General features: G+C 40.9%; 2 protein-coding genes across 2 annotated transcripts; one reads left to right on the plus strand and one right to left on the minus strand.

Moving 5' to 3' along the window:
• Positions 1-6,070: 6,070 nt before the first annotated feature.
• LOC116935604 (galactosylceramide sulfotransferase) lies at positions 6,071-7,812 on the plus strand. Its single transcript, XM_032942885.2, has 4 exons — positions 6,071-6,392; positions 6,527-6,604; positions 6,673-7,518; positions 7,610-7,812. The coding sequence occupies exons 1-4, from the start codon at positions 6,199-6,201 to the stop codon at positions 7,731-7,733; spliced, it is 1,242 nt and encodes a 413-aa protein (XP_032798776.2). The 5' UTR covers positions 6,071-6,198; the 3' UTR covers positions 7,734-7,812.
• LOC116935635 lies at positions 7,805-18,199 on the minus strand. The gene is given in 33 exon segments (XM_032942913.2): positions 7,805-8,336; positions 8,415-8,490; positions 8,552-8,698; positions 8,767-8,925; positions 8,997-9,187; positions 9,249-9,479; positions 9,481-9,524; positions 9,578-9,782; positions 9,880-10,060; positions 10,133-10,214; positions 10,293-10,449; positions 10,516-10,579; positions 10,655-10,774; positions 10,872-10,905; positions 11,013-11,122; positions 11,259-11,426; positions 11,488-11,643; positions 11,717-11,919; positions 11,984-12,177; positions 13,844-14,219; positions 14,299-14,374; positions 14,438-14,578; positions 14,647-14,805; positions 14,887-15,539; positions 15,613-15,796; positions 15,876-16,102; positions 16,161-16,224; positions 16,294-16,410; positions 16,479-16,622; positions 16,680-16,847; positions 16,925-17,080; positions 17,328-17,530; positions 17,667-18,199. Coding segments are annotated over 33 exon segments (6,021 nt in total). The 5' UTR covers positions 18,057-18,199; the 3' UTR covers positions 7,805-7,895.
• Positions 18,200-18,608: the final 409 nt, after the last annotated feature.

Genomic DNA, 18,608 nt, shown 5'->3' on the forward strand with positions numbered 1-18,608 from the left:
ACGATGTCTTTAAGATGTCCTATAAGGGATACTTATGGACAAATCAATTTAGGACTATATAGAGATGTCTTTAAGATGTCCTGTAGGGGGCACTTATATCAGGAAGTCAAAAAGATGGTATCGGGATATCTTTAAGAAGTCAGAAAGATAGCATTCAGATGTCTGTAGGAAATCTTGAAGATGTCAAAAAAATTTCTTTGGTGATTCAGAAAGGTGACCTAAAGATGTCTTCAGGAAGTCAGAAAGATGGCATCGGGATATCTTTAAGAAGTCAGAAAGATATCATTGAGTTGTCTTTAGGAAATCTTTAAGATGTCCAAAAAATATCTTTAAGTAATCAAAAGGACGATCTAAAGTTGTCTTTCATACATCCAAAAGACAACTTAAAGTTGTCCTCAAACTGTCTTGATAGACGTCTTAAAGATAGTACTAGTCCCGGACATTTGGACGAAACGAAGGAGTCTTAAACATTATTTTAAAGACATCCTTAGGACATCCCCCCTCAAGACAACCGGACATCCTTTGGATGTCATAAAGATACCCGTTGCTATGTGGGTCTTTAAAAAAGTTGTTTTCCAGGTGATATGTTTCTTATACAATATCAACTGCTTCATATAAGTTGTCTTTACTAGTAGAACATTTGGTCAAAATTATCCAGCTAGGACAATACCGTTTTTTACTATAAAAAGATGTCTTTAAGATGTCCTGCTGGGGATGCTTTTAGACAAGGTCATTTCTGAATATAATAAGATGTCTCTAAGATGTCCTTTGGGGGATACTTTTGCCTAAATCTATTCCTTGTACAAGATTAACTGTACCCTCACAGATGGTGGGTTAACGAGTACGCTTACCATGGTAGAGGGCCCGAGTTCGATTCTCGGGGAAAGTGAGTATGAAGTCAGGAACAATGCACGTTGGTCACTATATACGGAAGGTGGGTCTCGATGTAAAAGTCAAGACCTCCCACCCCCTTCTTGTATATAGTCCGCGTACTCTTCCCAGTATAAAACCGAAGCCGTGTAACTCTTGTTGGTGGACAAGAGTTGGCCACATCGGAATTACCTACTGGTCGATGGAGATTGTTCTTCCTTGTTCAGGGGCAGTCTGGCGCTAGACTCGATCTGATGTGCGACGACGCCACTTTTTTAAAAATTTTCTATGTAACTATCCACTAGAGGGAGCCTCAAAACTTAAATGGACCTTAACCATGACAATGCTGATAAATATATCAGTTGAATAAAGTAACTAATTAAAAGATAAAATACTTACTTAACTATATACTTAACTATACAATACTATAATATATATATATATAGTTATATATACTTTAACTTCATTTGACGTTGAAGGATCTTTTTAAAGCAATTAAGGACTATACTTAGAGATGTCTTTAAGATGTCCTGTCGCGGATACTTATGGACAAAGCAATTTAGGACTACATAGAGATGTCTTTAAGATGTCCTCTAAGGGACACTTATGGAGAAAGCAATTAAGGATTATATAAAGATGTCTTAAAGATGTCCTCTAAGGGATAGTTATGGACACAGCAATTAAGGACTATATAGAGATGCCTTTAAGATGTCCTCTAAGGGATAGTTATGGACAAGGCAATTTAGGACTATATAGAGATGTCTTTAAGATCTCCTGTAGGGAGCACTTATATCAGGAATTCAAAAAGATGGCATCGTTATATCTTCAAGAAGTCAAAAAGATAGCATTCAGATGTCTTTAGGAAATCTTTAAGATGTCCAAAAAATATCTTTGGTGATTCAGAAAGATTACCTAAAGATGTCTTCAGGAAGTCAGAAATATGGCATCGGGATATCTTTAAGAAGTCAGAAAGATATCATTGAGATGTCTTTATGAAATCTTTAAGTTGTCCAAAAAATATCTTTGGTGATTTAGAAAGATGACCTAAAGATGTCTTCAGGAAGTCAGAAAGATGGCTTCAGGATATCTTTAAGAAATCAGAAAAATATCATTCAGCTGTCTTTAGGATATCTTTAAGATGTCCAAAAAATATCTTTGGTGATTTAGAAAGATGACCTAAAGATGTCTTCAGGAAGTCAGAAAGATGGCTTCAGGATATCTTTAAGAAATCAGAAAGATATCATTCAGATGTCTTTAGGAAATCTTTAAGATGTCCAAAAAATATCTTTGGTGATTTAAAAAGATGACCTAAAGATGTCTTCAGGAAGTCAGAAAGATGGCTTCAGGATATCTTTAAGAAATCAGAAAGATATCATTGAGATATCTTTAGGAAATCTTTAAGTTGTCCAAAAAATATCTTTGGTGATTTAGAAAGATGACCTAAAGATGTCTTCAGGAAGTCAGAAAGATGGCTTCAGGATATCTTTAACAAATCAGAAAAATATTATTCAGATGTCTTTAGGAAATCTTTAAGATGTCCAAAAATATATCTGGTGATTTAGAAAGATGACCTAAAGATGTCTTCAGGAAGTCAGAAAAATGGCTTCAGGATATCTTTAAGAAATCAGAAAGATATCATTGAGATGTCTTTAGGAAATCTTTAAGATGTTCAAAAAATATCTTTAAGTAATCAAAAAGACGATCTAAAGTTGTCTTTCATACATCCAAAAGACAACTTAAAGTTGTCCTCAAACTGTCTTGATAGACGTCTTAAAGATAGTACTAGTCCCGGACATTTGGACGAAACGAAGGAGTCTTAAACATTATTTTAAAGATATCCTTAGGACATCCCCCTCGAGACAACCGGACATCCTTGGGATGTCATAAAGATAACCCATTGCTATGTGGGTCTGTAGAAAAGTTGTTTTCCAGGTGATATGTTTCTTATATAATATCAACTGGTTCATATAAGTTGTCTTTACTAGTAGAACATTTGGTCAATATTATCCAGTTAGGGCAATACCGTTTTGGACTATAAAAAGATGTTTTTAAGATGTCCTGCCGGGGATGCTTTTAGACAAGGCCATTTTGGAATATAAAAAGTTGTCTTTAAGATGTCCTTTGGGGGATACTTTTGGGTAAAGCCATTTCAGAATATACGTCTTACGGACGTCTTATTTCAATCTTGGTGTTATGTCCCGAGTTAGTCTTTGAGCGGACATCCTAAAGACATCTTTTTTTAAGTCTTCAAGTTCATTGGTGAAGTTGTCCTGAATTTGCCTTGTTTAGACGTCTCAAAGACATCTTTTTCTGATCCAGTTTTGCCCTTGTTCATTTGTCCTGAAATAGCCTGATCTTGGACGTCTTACGAACGTGTTATTTAAGTCTTTCTATTGTGTCCCGACCCGAGTTAGTCTTTGAGCGGACATCCTAACGACATCTTTTTTGGTCTTCGAACCGCCTTGTCCTAGAGTAGGCATAGCTGGACATCTTAAAAACAATCATTTTTAGTCTTCGATAGCATTGTCCCAAGGTATTCCTGAGCGGACATCTTAGAGACCTCCTGTTTTAGTCTTCGATGGCATTGTCCCAAGGTAGTCCTGAGCGGATATCTTAAAGAAATCTTTTTTAGTCTGAAATGGCCTTATCTAAAAGTATCCCTGACAGGACATCTCAAAGACATCTTTCCATAGTCCGAAACTGCCTTGTCCAAAAGAATCCTCGACAGGACATCTTTAAGACATCTGTTAGTAGTCCGAAAAGGCCTTGTCCGAAAGTATTCTTGACAGGACTTCTTAAAGACATCTTTCTTTTGGTCAGGCAGGCTCATGTTGTAAAGTATCCCCGGCAGGACATCTTAAAGACATCCTTTTCTAGTCTTCCTTTATCTTGTCCCAATTAGGGGCCTGACGGGACATCTTAAAGACATCTTTTTTTTTGTCAGTCATGTCCCTGTCCCAAAGTATCCCCGACAAGACATCCAAAAGACATCTTTTTTTGGTCTGGAATGCCCTTGTCCTAAAGTATCCCCGGCAGGACATCTTAAAGACATCTTTTCTAGTCTTTTTGTCTTGTCCCAATAGTAGGCCTGACGGGACATCTTAAAGACATCTTTTTTTGTCAGTCATGTCCCTGTCCCAAAGTATCCCCGACAAGACATCCAAAGACATCTTTTTTTGGTCTGGAATGCCCTTGTCCTAAAGTATCCCCGGCAGGACATCTTAAAGACATCATTTTCTAGTCTTTTTTGTCTTATCCCAATAGTAGGCCTGACGGGACATCTTAAAGACATCTTTTTTTGTCAGTCATGTCCCTGTCCCAAAGTATCCCCGACAAGACATCCAAAAGACATCTTTTTTGTTCTGGCATGCCCTTGTCCTAAAGTATTCCCGGCAGGACATCTTAAAGACATCCTTTTCTAGTCTTTTTTTGCCTTATCCCAATAGTAGGCCTGACGGGACATCTTAAAGACATCTTTTTTTTTGTCAGTCATGTCCCTGTCCCAAAGTATCCCCGACAAGACATCCAAAGACATCTTTTTTTGTTCTGGCATGCCCTTGTCCTAAAGTATTCCCGGCAGGACATCTTAAAGACATCCTTTTCTAGTCTTTTTTGTCTTGTCCCAATAGTAGGCCTGACGGGACATCTTAAAGACATCTTTTTTTGTCAGTCATGTCCCTGTCCCAAAGTATCCCCGACAAGACATCCAAAGACATCTTTTTTGGTCTGGAATGCCCTTGTCCTAAAGTATCCCCGGCAGGACATCTTAAAGACATCCTTTTCTAGTCTTTTTGTCTTGTCCCAATAGTAGGTCTGACGGGACATCTTAAAGATATTTTTTTTGTCAGTCATGTCCCTGTCCCAAGTATCCCCGACAAGACATCCAAAGACATCTTTTTGTTCTGGCATGCCCTTGTCCTAAAGTATTCCCGGCAGGACATCTTAAAGACATCCTTTTCTAGTCTTTTTGTCTTGTCCCAATAGTAGGCCTGACGGGACATCTTAAAGACATCTTTTTTTGTCAGTCATGTCCCTGTCCCAAAGTATCCCCGACAAGACATCCAAAGACATCTTTTTGGTCTGGCATGCCCTTGTCCTAAAGTATCCCCGGCAGGACATCTTAAAGACATCCTTTTCTAGTCTTTTTTGTCTTGTCCCAATAGTAGGCCTGACGGGACATCTTAAAGACATCTTTTTTGTCAGTCATGTCCCTGTCCCAAAGTATCCCCGACAAGACATCCAAAGACATCTTTTTTGGTCTGGCATGCCCTTGTCCTAAAGAATCCCCGGCAGGACGTCTTTAAGCCATCCATTTTTAGTCTTCTTTTGTCTTGTCCCAAAAGTAGGCCTGACGGGACATCTTAAAGCCATCTTTTTTTTGTCAGGCATGTCCTTGTACCAAAATATCCCTAACAAGACATCCTAAGGACATCTTTTTTTAGTCCGGGATGTCTTTTGGACTACCGGATATCCTTGGGATGTCTTAAAGATTACCCGTTGCTATGTGGGAGAGCACCAACTTTAATTTTTGTTTTTTACGTTTAATTCAAAAACTATAAAACCAATTGGGAAATAAACTTGATTTCCGTGATTTTCATTCAATTCTGAATCGAAATCATGTATTTTAAGCAAAATTGAAAATTTGGTAAAAAATGAAAAAGTGGGAAGGGTATAGCCTTCCCACTTTTGTCAAAATCTTCAAAAAACGAAATCTCTAGAAATTCGACAAAAATCCCACTGTTGTTAGCGCACCAACTTTGTTTTTTTACGTGATACATGATTTATACCCTTTAACCAGCACAGAAATCAAATCAAAAGTCATTCGTACAAAAAATCGGGCTTCCAGTGACAATAACACAAAATGAATTTTTCAAAAATCTTTGATTAGTTGATACTATTGTAGTATAAAAACTTCGTTCAGGTTTTCAAAAAATTGGGTTAGTTACGGAAGAAGCCTCGGCAGCTTGTCAAACAGGTTAGCGGTCGTCTTTTCCTAAACGGGGTAGGTGACTCAAACTTGGCCGAGGCCTGTTTCGAAACGAAGAATCTCTAGCATCAAAACTAGACGTTGCCTTCTTCTGTCGTCTGTAAAAGTAATTGGGTCGCATGTTCAACTTTTTGGTTACTCGCCCGTTCCTCCCTCTCTACCCTGCGGGTCGTCCAAGTATTTTTTATTTTCCATATTCCGCTTGTCCTTTGTTCAGAATTAAGGCAGTCTTCAAATCCTAGCCAATCGGTTCGGATGCAAGCGCAGAAGTAGATAGAGCGACCATTTGATCATATATTCGATTGCGACGTCGACGCTTTTAGATTGAAAACGTTTCAGAAATGCCTACTAAGCGCACCAAGATGCTGAACAAGTTTGGTGGCCAACTGACCGGACGGTTTTTAGTTCGCTACCTGGTTGTGTTTAGCGTCGCTTCGTTCTTTTTCGTTTTCACTTACCATTCGTACCGTAACAGCGTATTAGAAGATTTACTGGTAAAAAGTCTTGTTGACGGTGTTCGTTCTACGAATCAAGAGTATGTACAAACCCAAATTTTTCTTCTCTATTATTTCTAGTGATATTTTCGCAATGCTAATCTCTCATTTTTGGTGCGCGAATGACGTGAATCCCAGTTTACGGAAATTCAACTTAAAATCATTTCTTTGATAGATGCCGTCCAACTGACAAGATCGCCTTTATGAAAACCCACAAATGCGCCAGTTCTACCGTCGAAAACATTTTATTTAGGTGTTGCGACTTAATAACTGACTGTCTTTTAACCGATATTGAAATTTAAATCCATGTTATACTTTTAGGCACGCCTTGAGAGACAAACTAAATCTAGCCCTTCCTTCTGGAGGTAACTATTTATCCCGAGTCAAGCTGTTCCATCGCAATTCCGTTTTACATACAAAATGGGGCCATCTGCCAGTTAACGTATTCACGCTGCACAACCGCTGGAATTATCCAGAGACAATAGCGCTGATGGGAAAATCAACGTTCACTTTCACCATCATCAGGGATCCCGTTGACCAATTCGAGTCTCTTTACGTTTACATGGGACTGAACAAATTTTACGGGAAAGATTTCATCGATTTCGTCCGTGCGTTGAAAAACAACAAATACAACGTGACTGACGTGAATCGACGCGCGGTGGGCGGCTTGTTTGGGCGCAATCAAATCGCATTCGATTTGGGCATGTCTCCAGCTGAATTTGACAACAAACCCCTGATTATCAAAGAATGGATCGAGCAACTAGACAAACAATTCGAGCTGGTCCTCATTGCTGAAAAGATGGAACAATCGCTGATCCTTTTAGCTGATTTCCTCTGCTGGCCTTTAGAATATGTTACGCACTTGGAGTTGAACGCTCGCAAACCGGAAATGAATGTGCGGCTGACACAAGACGAGCGCGATAGCCTCGCAAAGTGGCTGAATGTAGACACAATGCTATACCGTCATTTCAGTCAGCGTTTAGACGATCACGTCACTAATTTCAACGAGCGCAACAAGCCTGATTGGATTGAAGAGCAGATGCGAATATTGCGTCGGCTAAACAGTCAAGTGGTGGAACGTTGCGTCATCGAACGGGTCGGAAACGAAAAACTGAAAGGAAAATTCTTGGAGACGAGCAACAGTATAATGGGATACCTCATTCACCAGTAAGATAAGACCTTTTTTTTCCCATTACACAAAATTAGATTTGCTTCATAAGTGAGAAAGTTATCACCGTAAATTCCGTTTTGTAAACAGAAACGTGCCAGAGTGCGAATTCTACGCCATGAGCGAACCGGCTTATCTCAACATCTTTCGAGAAAGGATGGCACAACTTGCTGCCGTTACACCAAGAAATCATACCTTCACAAAATTCTGGTGACTATTTTTATTGGCCCGATGACATCTTGAATTAAAAAAACTAAATGTGTTCTGCTAAAATACATGTCAACGTAAACTGGTCCAAGTTTTATTTCAGAATAGCGACACTTCTCATTTTAATGCGTTATTCGGCCAGAAAATAATGCTTAGAACTAAACCTTACCTAGTGTACCAAGAATTTCCATAGTAAAACAACTGCAAAAATAGAAGTGAAATCCATTTTTGTAAATCTGAAGCCGGCCGAAGGTGTAGTAGGAACCGGTGTAGTTGAAACCGTCGAAGCTGCAGTGCTTGAGCTGGTTGTCGTAGATGTCCGTGTAGTGGTCGAAGGTGTTGTAGTCGAAGTTGTAGTAGTCGAAGGTGTTGTAGTCGAAGTTGTAGTAGTCGAAGGTGTTGTAGTCGACGTTGTAGTAGTCGAAGTTGTTGTAGTCGAAGTTGTAGTAGTTGCAGGAGGTTCTGTTACTGACGGATCCACTAACCAAGTTCCAATCTCCTCCTGATGCAGCTCCATCCACTTGATGTTTTCTACGACAATGTCGATACCTTGTTGCACAGTGTTGGAATTTCCGAGGATGTCGAAGTGATCATTACGTAACTTCAGCAACTAGAGATTCAAGCGGGAGATGTTAAGACAATTCATTAGCCAAGTAAATACTCGTCACGTCAGGATTGAAATGCTTACTCTGTCCAGCTGTGTCTGCGTGTTCTGGCGGTCGCAAACGTAGCGGAAGAAGTTGACAAAGTAATTACTTCCCAACCTAATAATGAGAATGAATCGGGTTGAAAAACATTACATACTACAATTCTCGGTTGTCTTACCAAGACTGTTCAATGTCATTCCATCGGTTGACTAGGAAATCAGTGGCAATAAGATTACCCAGCGGGTTTGAGGCAACGTTTTTAAATAGAGTGTTGACATCACTGAGACGGATACCAGACTCGCTGTCCAGCATCATCTCTAGTAAACTAAGCAGAACAATTCATTGATTTAATCTAATAAGTGTTTTTTTAAATGCATTTTTAAGTAGATATACTTGTAGAGACGACTACTTTCTTTGCTGCAAGTGGCGGCGATCAGAAAAGAGGTGTCGTATTTGCTAAGGTACTGACTAAATGCAAAATCCCATTCAGCCTGGCCACCGTTTTCCACGCCTGTCCTAAGAATGGTACTCTTTTGGTTGGGCGACAAGATCCTAGTTGAATTCGTTATCATCATTAAAATTTATTTCAAACGTAGCTCTAGCTCAAGACACAAATGCAATACCGGCTGTTGTCTGGGTCGTTCATCTGTTCTGCGTATTTAGCTTTTGAGTTATCGACGCAATCAGCAATCTTAAGTCTGCACGCCCAACTCATGGCATCAGTACGGGCGTAAATGGTGAGCTGTGCATCCGTATCCGATTCTTGGAATCCAACATGATTGTAATATGGAGTCACTATATTTGTCATGTGAATCTAAACGAAAGAATTCCTTTTAATCCTCACTTAGAAAGATTTGAAAAAGATGGAAACGTACCGTCCAATCTGGGAACTGTGCTTGGTTATGCAGCATAGAGTCGATATAGTTGAATTCGGCGAGGACAGCGTTCCAGGGTACGTACTCCTTTTCTTGAGCAAGATACAACGACAAATCCAGGGCATTTTTGTATGGAACAATGTCCACTGACGCCAGAATGAAAGTGTCGTCCAAAAGCTGGGCTCGATTGTTTGGAACAATTCGCTGGTGATCGGCCATAAGCTGGGCGGTAGAGAAGGTCGTAATTGGTACCATCATAGGCAACGCGGTAATAGTCTATGCAAGTAGAACTCAGTTAAAAAGAAAAAGTTAAAAGCACAGACACTGACTTTGTTGGTCGACGTTGAAAATGACCCATTGATCGGCATCTGCTCCCAGATCGTTCAACGACGTGCTGACGTCGTCTTTCGAGAGCCATTCAGACACCTTTTGGGAAGGCTCAAGTCCAGCATTGATGTAAGTGAGGGGCACCCACCACTGGTAAACTGTTGGGTCAATCTCCGTCGTATTCATTTTTCTCAGCAAAAATCTTTCCTGCAAAGCGGACAACATAATGAAATAAAATCGCCGATAGTTTTCTTCGAGTTCACCTTGTATCTTGCGAATTCAAGTCTGTTTTCAAGTCTTTTACCTGAGTTACTTGCGCCCCTCCAGTTGCGTAGTCTCGCGTCACCTTGATGACGGGATAGCCCATTTTGTAAGTCCAAGTGTCCATGATCTCTTTGACTTTAGCGGGTAAAACGATGTTTTCCTCGTCAGCCTGTTCCTGCATGGCTTGCCAAAGATCGTCTTGCTGGGCATTACCATAAGCGCTATCAGGGAATCAATTAAATTGCACCAAAGACTATTGCAGTCATTATTCATAACATACTAAAGCATCGTACTTGTCGTTTAGGTAGCGTGTAAGTCCTCTTTTAAATGCATCAATGCCCAACATATCGGCGCACATCCGAACGATGCAGGACCCTAAGATGGACGATGCGAAATGTTAGCGTGTTAAATGAAAAGTCAGTCGCATACACATTCTTCCCAACGTTTGCCTACCTTTTTCATAAGAAATGGCATCAAAAAGCGACGAGATCTCCGCAGGTGTGTTTACTTCGATGTTGATGGGTCGGGACGTCTCCAGCGCATCGATCCCAAAAACGTATTGTAAATTTTCGATAACAAATTGATCGTTCATTTTGAAATCGGGTTCAACCTGCCGTCACAAAATGCACATTCCATTCGAGTTTGTATCACATCGTCAAGAACCATTATTCTATACCGAATCCGTGCCGATGAACTCCATGTAACTGGCGAATCCTTCATTCAACCAGATTGCGTTCCACCTATATTCCGAACGCGAAAGCGATCATACAAATGTCTGTTTACACGTTTGTACTTGTTTATGAATTTAAAATTACCAGTCCATGGTGACAAGGTCGCCAAACCACTGGTGAGCCAGCTCATGGGCGCTCACGATAGCAACTCGTTGTTTTTGACGAGCACTGGCCGTCTCGGTGTCAATCAGTAAATCAGACTCTCTTTAGGATTGAGATAATAAAAGTGAAACAACGTGCATTGATTATCTAATGCATTGGTATACGAACTGCCGTAGTTTCTTATGATTGTGAAACTCACCTGTATGTGATCAGTCCCCAATTCTCCATGGCACCTATTATTGGAAAAATGAAACATTGAGATGGAATATAGACAGCACACACTTTGCTTGCTATTTGAATTTAAACATGTTATAAATAACAACAGAACATTTTAATTTACCAGCTGCGAAGTCGGGAATGGCTGCCATATCTTGTTTGGCTAGTGGGTAGTCGATGTTAAAATAACTCTCAAAGTATTCTAGAATTCTCGGTCCAATATCGATGGCGTACCTATTAAAATCCACCAATAACAAAATTTGTCGCTACGGCTAGGCTGCATTGAGGTTGTTAGAATTATTGCCTATGTGCTCGTAAGTTTATAATACAAGAAGCTATAGCATAATGTTATAGGAAATAGCTCACGTACGTTGTAAGGTTTTCAGCATTTGCTCGAGCCCAGATACGGAACTGGACATTGCTTACTCCTGGCTTTGCCGAAATGTTGATAAAATCAGATACTAAAAAGGCCACCAAATAGGACGACATCTTAACCGACGGTGCAAAGGAATCCCAAATGTATCCAGGCATTCCGGCGCTGTAAAGATTTAAAGAATCAATTTCCTTTTGTTCAACAATGATTAAGAGACGTGACTTACACAGGCCCACTCTTAATCTGCTCCATGTTACTAACGGCAGTCATATTATCTTTTCGGCCTAGTGCAACTGTGAAATTTGCCTTCATACTCGGCTCATCAAAACAGGGAAAGGCACGTCGTGCATCAGTCGACTCGAACTGGGTTACAGCTAACCACCTTGTATCGCACAATAAAAATTGTGTTAAAAGTATTAATCTTCAATGCAATGGCAAAATAGAATGTGATTTACTTCCTAACGCCTTCTTCTATGTAAGAGGAGCGGTAAAACCCACGCAGATCGTCGTTGAGAGTCGACTTGAAGCTCATGGAGATCTTGTATCGTTTACCCGCGCCGAGCATTGAGGCCGTTTGAATAGTTATGATTTCGCGAGTTGATTGCTCGTCAAAGTAATCGACCACCGCCAATGGGCTGTTTGTTTGCATGTCCAAGATCTAGTTAATCATTTAAAAACTAAGTGAATTCCTGGCAATCAGGGAAAACAAAACATTCGCTTACCGATATAGTGCCTCTACGAATGACAAGTTCAGCGCTATTAATTGAAATGTTTCTGGTGGATCTGATACATTCGACGACGATCACGACGGAGCCCTCGGTTGTGTAGTTTCCGGATTCGATGAGCTCAACAAATGGCAACATTCGAACGTCGTACGAGATGGGAATGATGTCACCGGGCAATCGCATGTCTTCGCCTTGCTTGTTGGTATTCTTTGGATTATGTTGCTGTTCCAGTTGTTTCAGCGCTTTGTTGAAACGATGCCTGTATATGTGGGCCTTCCTCGATGGAGTGTACCACCATTTGCTTCCATCTTGGGGTTCAGCAACGATTCGGGGCTCCATCAGCTCCGTTTCATCGTCGATATTGTAAGTTGGTCTTAGAATTGAAGCGTCTTCTCCGAGCTGGGCAAAACCGTTTGCGGCCACTGCGTGCAAGGCCAACGCCAGAAAAAGAAGATGTTGAATGCCACCCATGTCTCTGCCTATTTCAGCAAACACAAATAGGCAACACATTTATTTCAGATTTGCTTATGATTGCATAACATACGATGTTGTGCTTTGATTGTGTAGGATGCATGAAATACAGCGGCAAATACATACAAATTCATAACTCACCTTAAATAGGGACTGGTAAGAGATGCTTGAGGACGACCAATCGTCCTATCGACCTTATAACAACTGAAAGGTAAAAATGGCAGCATCGGAATAACCTACATCACATGTCACATGAAGACCTTGGACATCAGTTTATAGGCTTTAGACTTTATCAGGATTACAAGACGAATGCACAGTACAGCATTATTGTATTATCGCTTACGTAAAGATAGAGGTGCAGAGCAACAATGCTGCTGCATCATCTCTGTTTTATATCTACAGATGGTTGTATAGTGCGCTGATCATTCACAAGCCTCATAGTTGTACATCATTTCTTGTACAGTCTGATCATTACATTAATAAAACTATGTATAATAGTCGAGCAAAGAACACCGTGGGAAAGCTTTCCTTTTTTACGCTTCACATTTCTTGCTAATGTCAACAGTTGTTAAGTAAATTTCTGTCATGTTTTCTGTAAAGGAAAAACCACGGGTAAATTTCTTTCTTTGCATATGATTATTATGTCCCGGAACCATATCCACAGCGACATCAAATCAACTACGTCTACCTTTGATCTCTACGTCATTACGTTCAGTCTTCACGTCGATATAATAAGAATATGACACAAATTATGATAATCTTTACCAAGCTGACGGACGCTGTCCAACTGTCAAGATAACTTTTTCCAAATGATCTAAAGTGACTGACAGCAGAAAAATGATCCCGGATGTTGCTATGTGCATATTCTGGGTCAAAGATTTTATTCGGATCTCTCCCCTATCAATTTGCTCCTAACCTATATAGGTAACACTGGGGGCTTTCCATTATACTTTGCACTGCAGTGGTCCTTGAAAATAAGAAAGAGCTGCTTTACCAATCATTTAAAAATAATTGTTTTCTTTCCTACGGCCTTCATCTACCGCTCAAAATCTGGTGTAAGAAACCGATTTATCAGAACAGTGACAACATTTTAATACGCAACACAGTATTCTTAAATCTTACCTTGTTTTGTTTAATGTGTTTGGTAAAATGGTGCACAATGTTTGAAATACCTTTGTTGTTTTGCCAACAAGACAACTTCTGAGCGAGTAAGAAGCGCACAGTATATAGCAGTAAGGGCTTCTTGAATTCAATAATTCTATTCAGTATACATTGTCGTAATGGTCATAATCTACATCACAAAACAGCGTGATCATTGACGAAACACCCATTGTCCCAAAACAGCAGACAAGAAAGCAAGGGACAGGTATGGTTGAATAATGACACCGGAAGAGGGAGTGGTAGGTGCAGGAGTGGCGGAAGTAGTTGTAGTAGTTGAAGTAGTTGAGGAAGTTAAAGTAGAAGTATGTTCAGTAGAAGTTGTCGTTAGAGCTTCTGTAGTTGCCTCAGTTGTAGGTAAAGCTGTTGTCGTTAGAGCTTCTGTAGTTGCCTCAGTTGTAGGTAAAGCTGTTGTCGTTAGTGCTTCTGTAGTTGCCTCAGTTGTAGGTAAAGCTGTTGCCGTTGAAGGATCTTTTAGCCATTCCCCAATTTCCAATTGATTAGCAGACATCCATTCAATGTTAGTTTGGATGACACCAAGACCTTGTTCAACCGTCGTCGAATTACCAAGGATGTCGAAATGGTCGTCACGCAGCTTCACCATCTATTAGCAATCCATTTAAAAACAGGAAAGAATAAAAATTATCCTTTGACAAAGCTAATTTTGAAGTTAAATGAATTGCCTGTTCATATTGTGTCTGCTTATTAAGACGATCACACAGCGATCGGAAGAATGTAACAAAATGACTCGTTCCAAGCCTGCCATTTGTGAAGAACAAGTTAGTTGTAATTGCCATTCAACAAGTAAAATATAAAACTTACGCATCTTCGATATCATTCCAGCGCTGGACTAGGAAATCAAGAGCCATGGCGTTACCTAACGGATTGGCAGCCAAGTTGGTAAACACCTTATCAACGTCTTCGGAACGAATGGAATTAGGATCGAGCATCTTGCCCAGCAAACTGTCAAGTTCCAACAAAAAGACTAGGATGAGACTAGATATGTCCGAGAATTAGAAGATAAATCTTACTCGTAGACGATGCTGCTCTCTCTCGTGTAAGTCATGGCAATGAGGAAACTGTCCGAATCTGAGGCTTTGTATTGCTCGTATGCAAAATCCCACTCGGCTCGGCGGCCGTTTTCAACGCCCGCACGCAAGATGAAATCTCTCTGGTTCGGTGACAGTCTCCTATATCGCAATTGCATTAGTCAGTCATGAGAATTCGATTCCTAAATGTTAAAGAAGTTTAAGATTTTGGGACAGACGCACATATCTGGTTGTTCCATTAAAGCGGCGTATTGGCTCTTCACATTTTGGACGCAATCGTCAATTTTCAATTTGCCCGCCCAATTCAAAGCGTCAGTTCGAGACAAGATGGTTAAATGGGCATCTGATTCCGATTCTTGGAATCCAACATGGTTGTAGTACGGTGTCACCAGCGACGTCATGTAAATCTTCCAGTCCACATATTGCGGCTCGTTGTGCAGCATAACGTCGAGGTAATCGAGTTCGTCGAGGACAGAACGCCATGGAACGTATTCCCGTTCATATTTCAAATAGAGAGTCAGATCCATTGCAATGTTGTACGAGATCTTGTTGATTTTGGCGAGCACGAAAGCGTCGTCGAGCAGCTGGGCCCGGTTAGGAATCGAAATGTGACCGTGAGAGGCAATCAGCTGGTCGGCAATCATGTTGTAATTGGCCTCGTCGTAAGCAACTCGATAGAATCCTGCTTGATTGACGTTGAAGATGACCCACTGGTCACTTGTAGCTGCAAGGCTAACAAGTGTCCTGGTGGCTGTTGACATCCAGGCAGTTGTAGGGTGGAGGCTAAAATCATGGCTGTAGGTCAACGGCACCCACCAAACAGTGTCCTCTTGGACAGAGTTTCCTTCGCCGCTTGTAGGTAGCACGAAACGACTCTGTGTCAGCAATAACAAACAAAATGAGATCCACGCAATTGTTTAGAGAAATATCTATTAAGTCGAGTCAAACCTGCGTGACTAGAGCTCCATCGCCTTCGATATAAGTCCGCTTAACAGTGATGAGCGGATAGTTGGTTGTCTGCGTCCAAGGGGCCATGATTTTCGCCAAAGAGTCCGGAAGGATCACCCCGTCTATGGCAGCCTGTTCTTCAAGAGTGTTCCACAGGTCTTCCTCCACTGCGTTGCTGTACGCGCTGTATATGTTCACGGCACAATAAGAATTTTCATTTTAGATTTCAATTTTTTAATAGCTTGTGGCCTTTAACGTCATACTTTCTGGTGAGATAGCGGTTGAGGCCGCGTCGGAAAGTATCCATTCCGAGGAAGTTGGCACACATGCGGATCACGCTTGCACCTTTGTCGTATTCGATGGTATCGAAAACTTGACTTTTCTCTTCAGGATAGCTCATTGGGTGAGTTGAATCGAGAGAATCGGACACGAGCACGCGCTGCAACGTGTTCACGACGAATTGCTCGTGCAGTTTGTAGCTGGGCTCAACCTGAAATAATTATAGGTTATGCTATCGTTTCAACGCACACTCATTCAGTCCTGTATACCGAGTCTGCTCCAAAGTATTGCAGATAACGAGCAAACCCTTCGTTCAGCCAGATATTATTCCACCTTTCAAATCCAAGAAAAGGGTAAAAAATGAGGTCCATTACGATCGTCTGCACAAGAATAAAAAATTACCATTCCATAGTAACGAGATCACCAAACCACATGTGAGCCAGTTCGTGAGCAATAACTTCAACTACGCGTTGTTTACTGGAAGCGGTCGTATTCTCGTTCACAATTAAATAGCTCTCCCTACATTTGAAACAGAAACAATTGCTATAGCCATGGAATTTAAAAAGTCAATGGCATTTCACACGAACCTAAAGTTGATGTGTCCCCAGTTCTCCATGGCACCCGGTCCGAAATCCGGAATGGCTGCCAAATCTTCCTTGGCCAAAGGATAAGCGACTCCGAAAAAGGTTTCAAAGTATTCCAGAATCCTTGGTCCGACGTTGGCGGCGTACCTGTACAAGCAGAAACAATCAATGCGAAGGAACAATATAGTTGTTTCAAAGCATTACGTAGCATCTTTCTGTAGTTCGGGTCTAGTCAGAACGCGAAATTCAACGTTGCTCAACGCAGGATCGGATGGAGTGCTAACAAATTCAGAGACCATCATGGCTACCAAGTAAGTCGACATGACTGGCGTTGTGTCGAAGAAATCCCAGACGTAGCCGGGCATGCCTTCACTGTTGATATAATTTATAGGGCAAGATGAGAAAAGTAGATTCGAAATGCACGGCTGATACAGAAAACAATGGCTTACATTGGATTGGTTCCTATTTTAGGCATGTTACTAGAAGACTTCCAGGATTCTTTGCGGCCCAAGATGATGGAGAAACGAGCTTTCATTTCGGGCTCATCAAAACAGGGGAAGGCAACACGGGCGTCGGCGGGTTCCATGTCGGAAGTAGCTAAATACCTGTACATCAAAAGAATGTATTAAATTTATAAAATCAAACGTGAGAATGCGAAAACACTATTTTTTTTTTTACTGTGCTGTTTGTCGTGTTATCTTATTTTCCCATCCCATTATATCTGCTGAAAATATGATTAGCCTACTCTGATGCATGTGTGCTTATTCGTCAATGAGTTTCAATCTTTATCTTATTTGTGGCAACACAATGAGCCCTTTGAAAATGTCTAGCGCACCTGTAGGAGTCACTTACTTGGTTACACCATTTTCAACGTAGGAAGAACGGTAGAACCCAATTAGTTTATCGTTCAGGATGGAAGTGAATCCCATGGAGATCTTGTAACGTCTACCAGCTACTAAACTGCCTGCCGTTTTTATGATAACCTTCTGAAGAGTGTCTTGCTGGTCCTCACGGCCTACCACTGCCAGCGGATTTTTTGTCTCCAAATCGAGCACCTGATAAGAGTCAAAGCCTTAACGATTAATGTCTTGCTTCGGAGTCATCTATAATACTTGTATGGAGTACATAACATGCTGTTGACATTTGATGTATAGAACAGAAATATACCCGGAACGGTGTAACGTGACTTACCGTGATTGATAATTGATGGATGTCGATATCGACGCTGTTGAGTACAATGTTTTTGGTGTTGTTGACGCAGTCGACGTATATTTCAATGTAGCCATCCGTGGTAAAATTACCTTCTTCGATGAAGGGAAGTAACCGAATAGTGTAAACGCTTGGCAAAAGATCTCCGGGTAGTCGATATTCTACATCATCCCAGTCAACGGCTGATGGCTTGTTTTCACGATCGGCGTTGATCTTCCAGGAGGGCTGCTCTGACCAACTAAACGGGTCATAGCTACCTTCTTTGCCATTGTCCAAAACCTTGCCTTTCAAATTCACCGACAAAGTCGATGAGCTAGCAATCAGGCTAGTGAGAGCCACAGCCATCAAAATGGAATTTAGAAATCTCCTCATTCTAACAACCTTCGTGTATCGTTTGGTTGCAATTACTGACGCCAAACAGGTTCGAAAAAGTCTAATCCCAATAGACAGTGTTCACTGTTATGAGGACGAATTGGTTTGTCGCTTGAGGGTAGTCTCAAATATTTGACGTCTTATCGTGATCTGTCATTGAAGACAAATATCGGAGCCTGATTGCTTTCTGAAATGCAAAGCCAACTTAGAATTGTATAACCTTGCAGCGTATCTAAGCAAACGATTTAGATTTTTTAGTTGCACCATCTTTCGATATCTTTAGTTTTACCATGCTTTGACATGTCACAGCCGCTTAAGATGCCCGTGGCGAGTTGGACTCTTTGCCTTGCCCAATCATTCTGTAAAAAAATTAAGTCCTACTTTCGTCAACCGTCAGCCTCTCTTGTCAAAGGTAATGACATATGTGCATGACAATCTTGAAAATTCATATCTATACCAGTATACCTTGCATTAGCTGTGACTTTGGAATGGATTTCACGTGATTGCACATACCCTGACGTCGCGTTGTTTATTCCCTGTTAGAAAGTAACT

The sequence above is a fragment of the Daphnia magna genome, linkage group LG1 (genome assembly GCF_020631705.1).
Source record: "Daphnia magna isolate NIES linkage group LG1, ASM2063170v1.1, whole genome shotgun sequence".
Taxonomy (NCBI): Eukaryota; Metazoa; Arthropoda; class Branchiopoda; order Diplostraca; family Daphniidae; genus Daphnia; species Daphnia magna.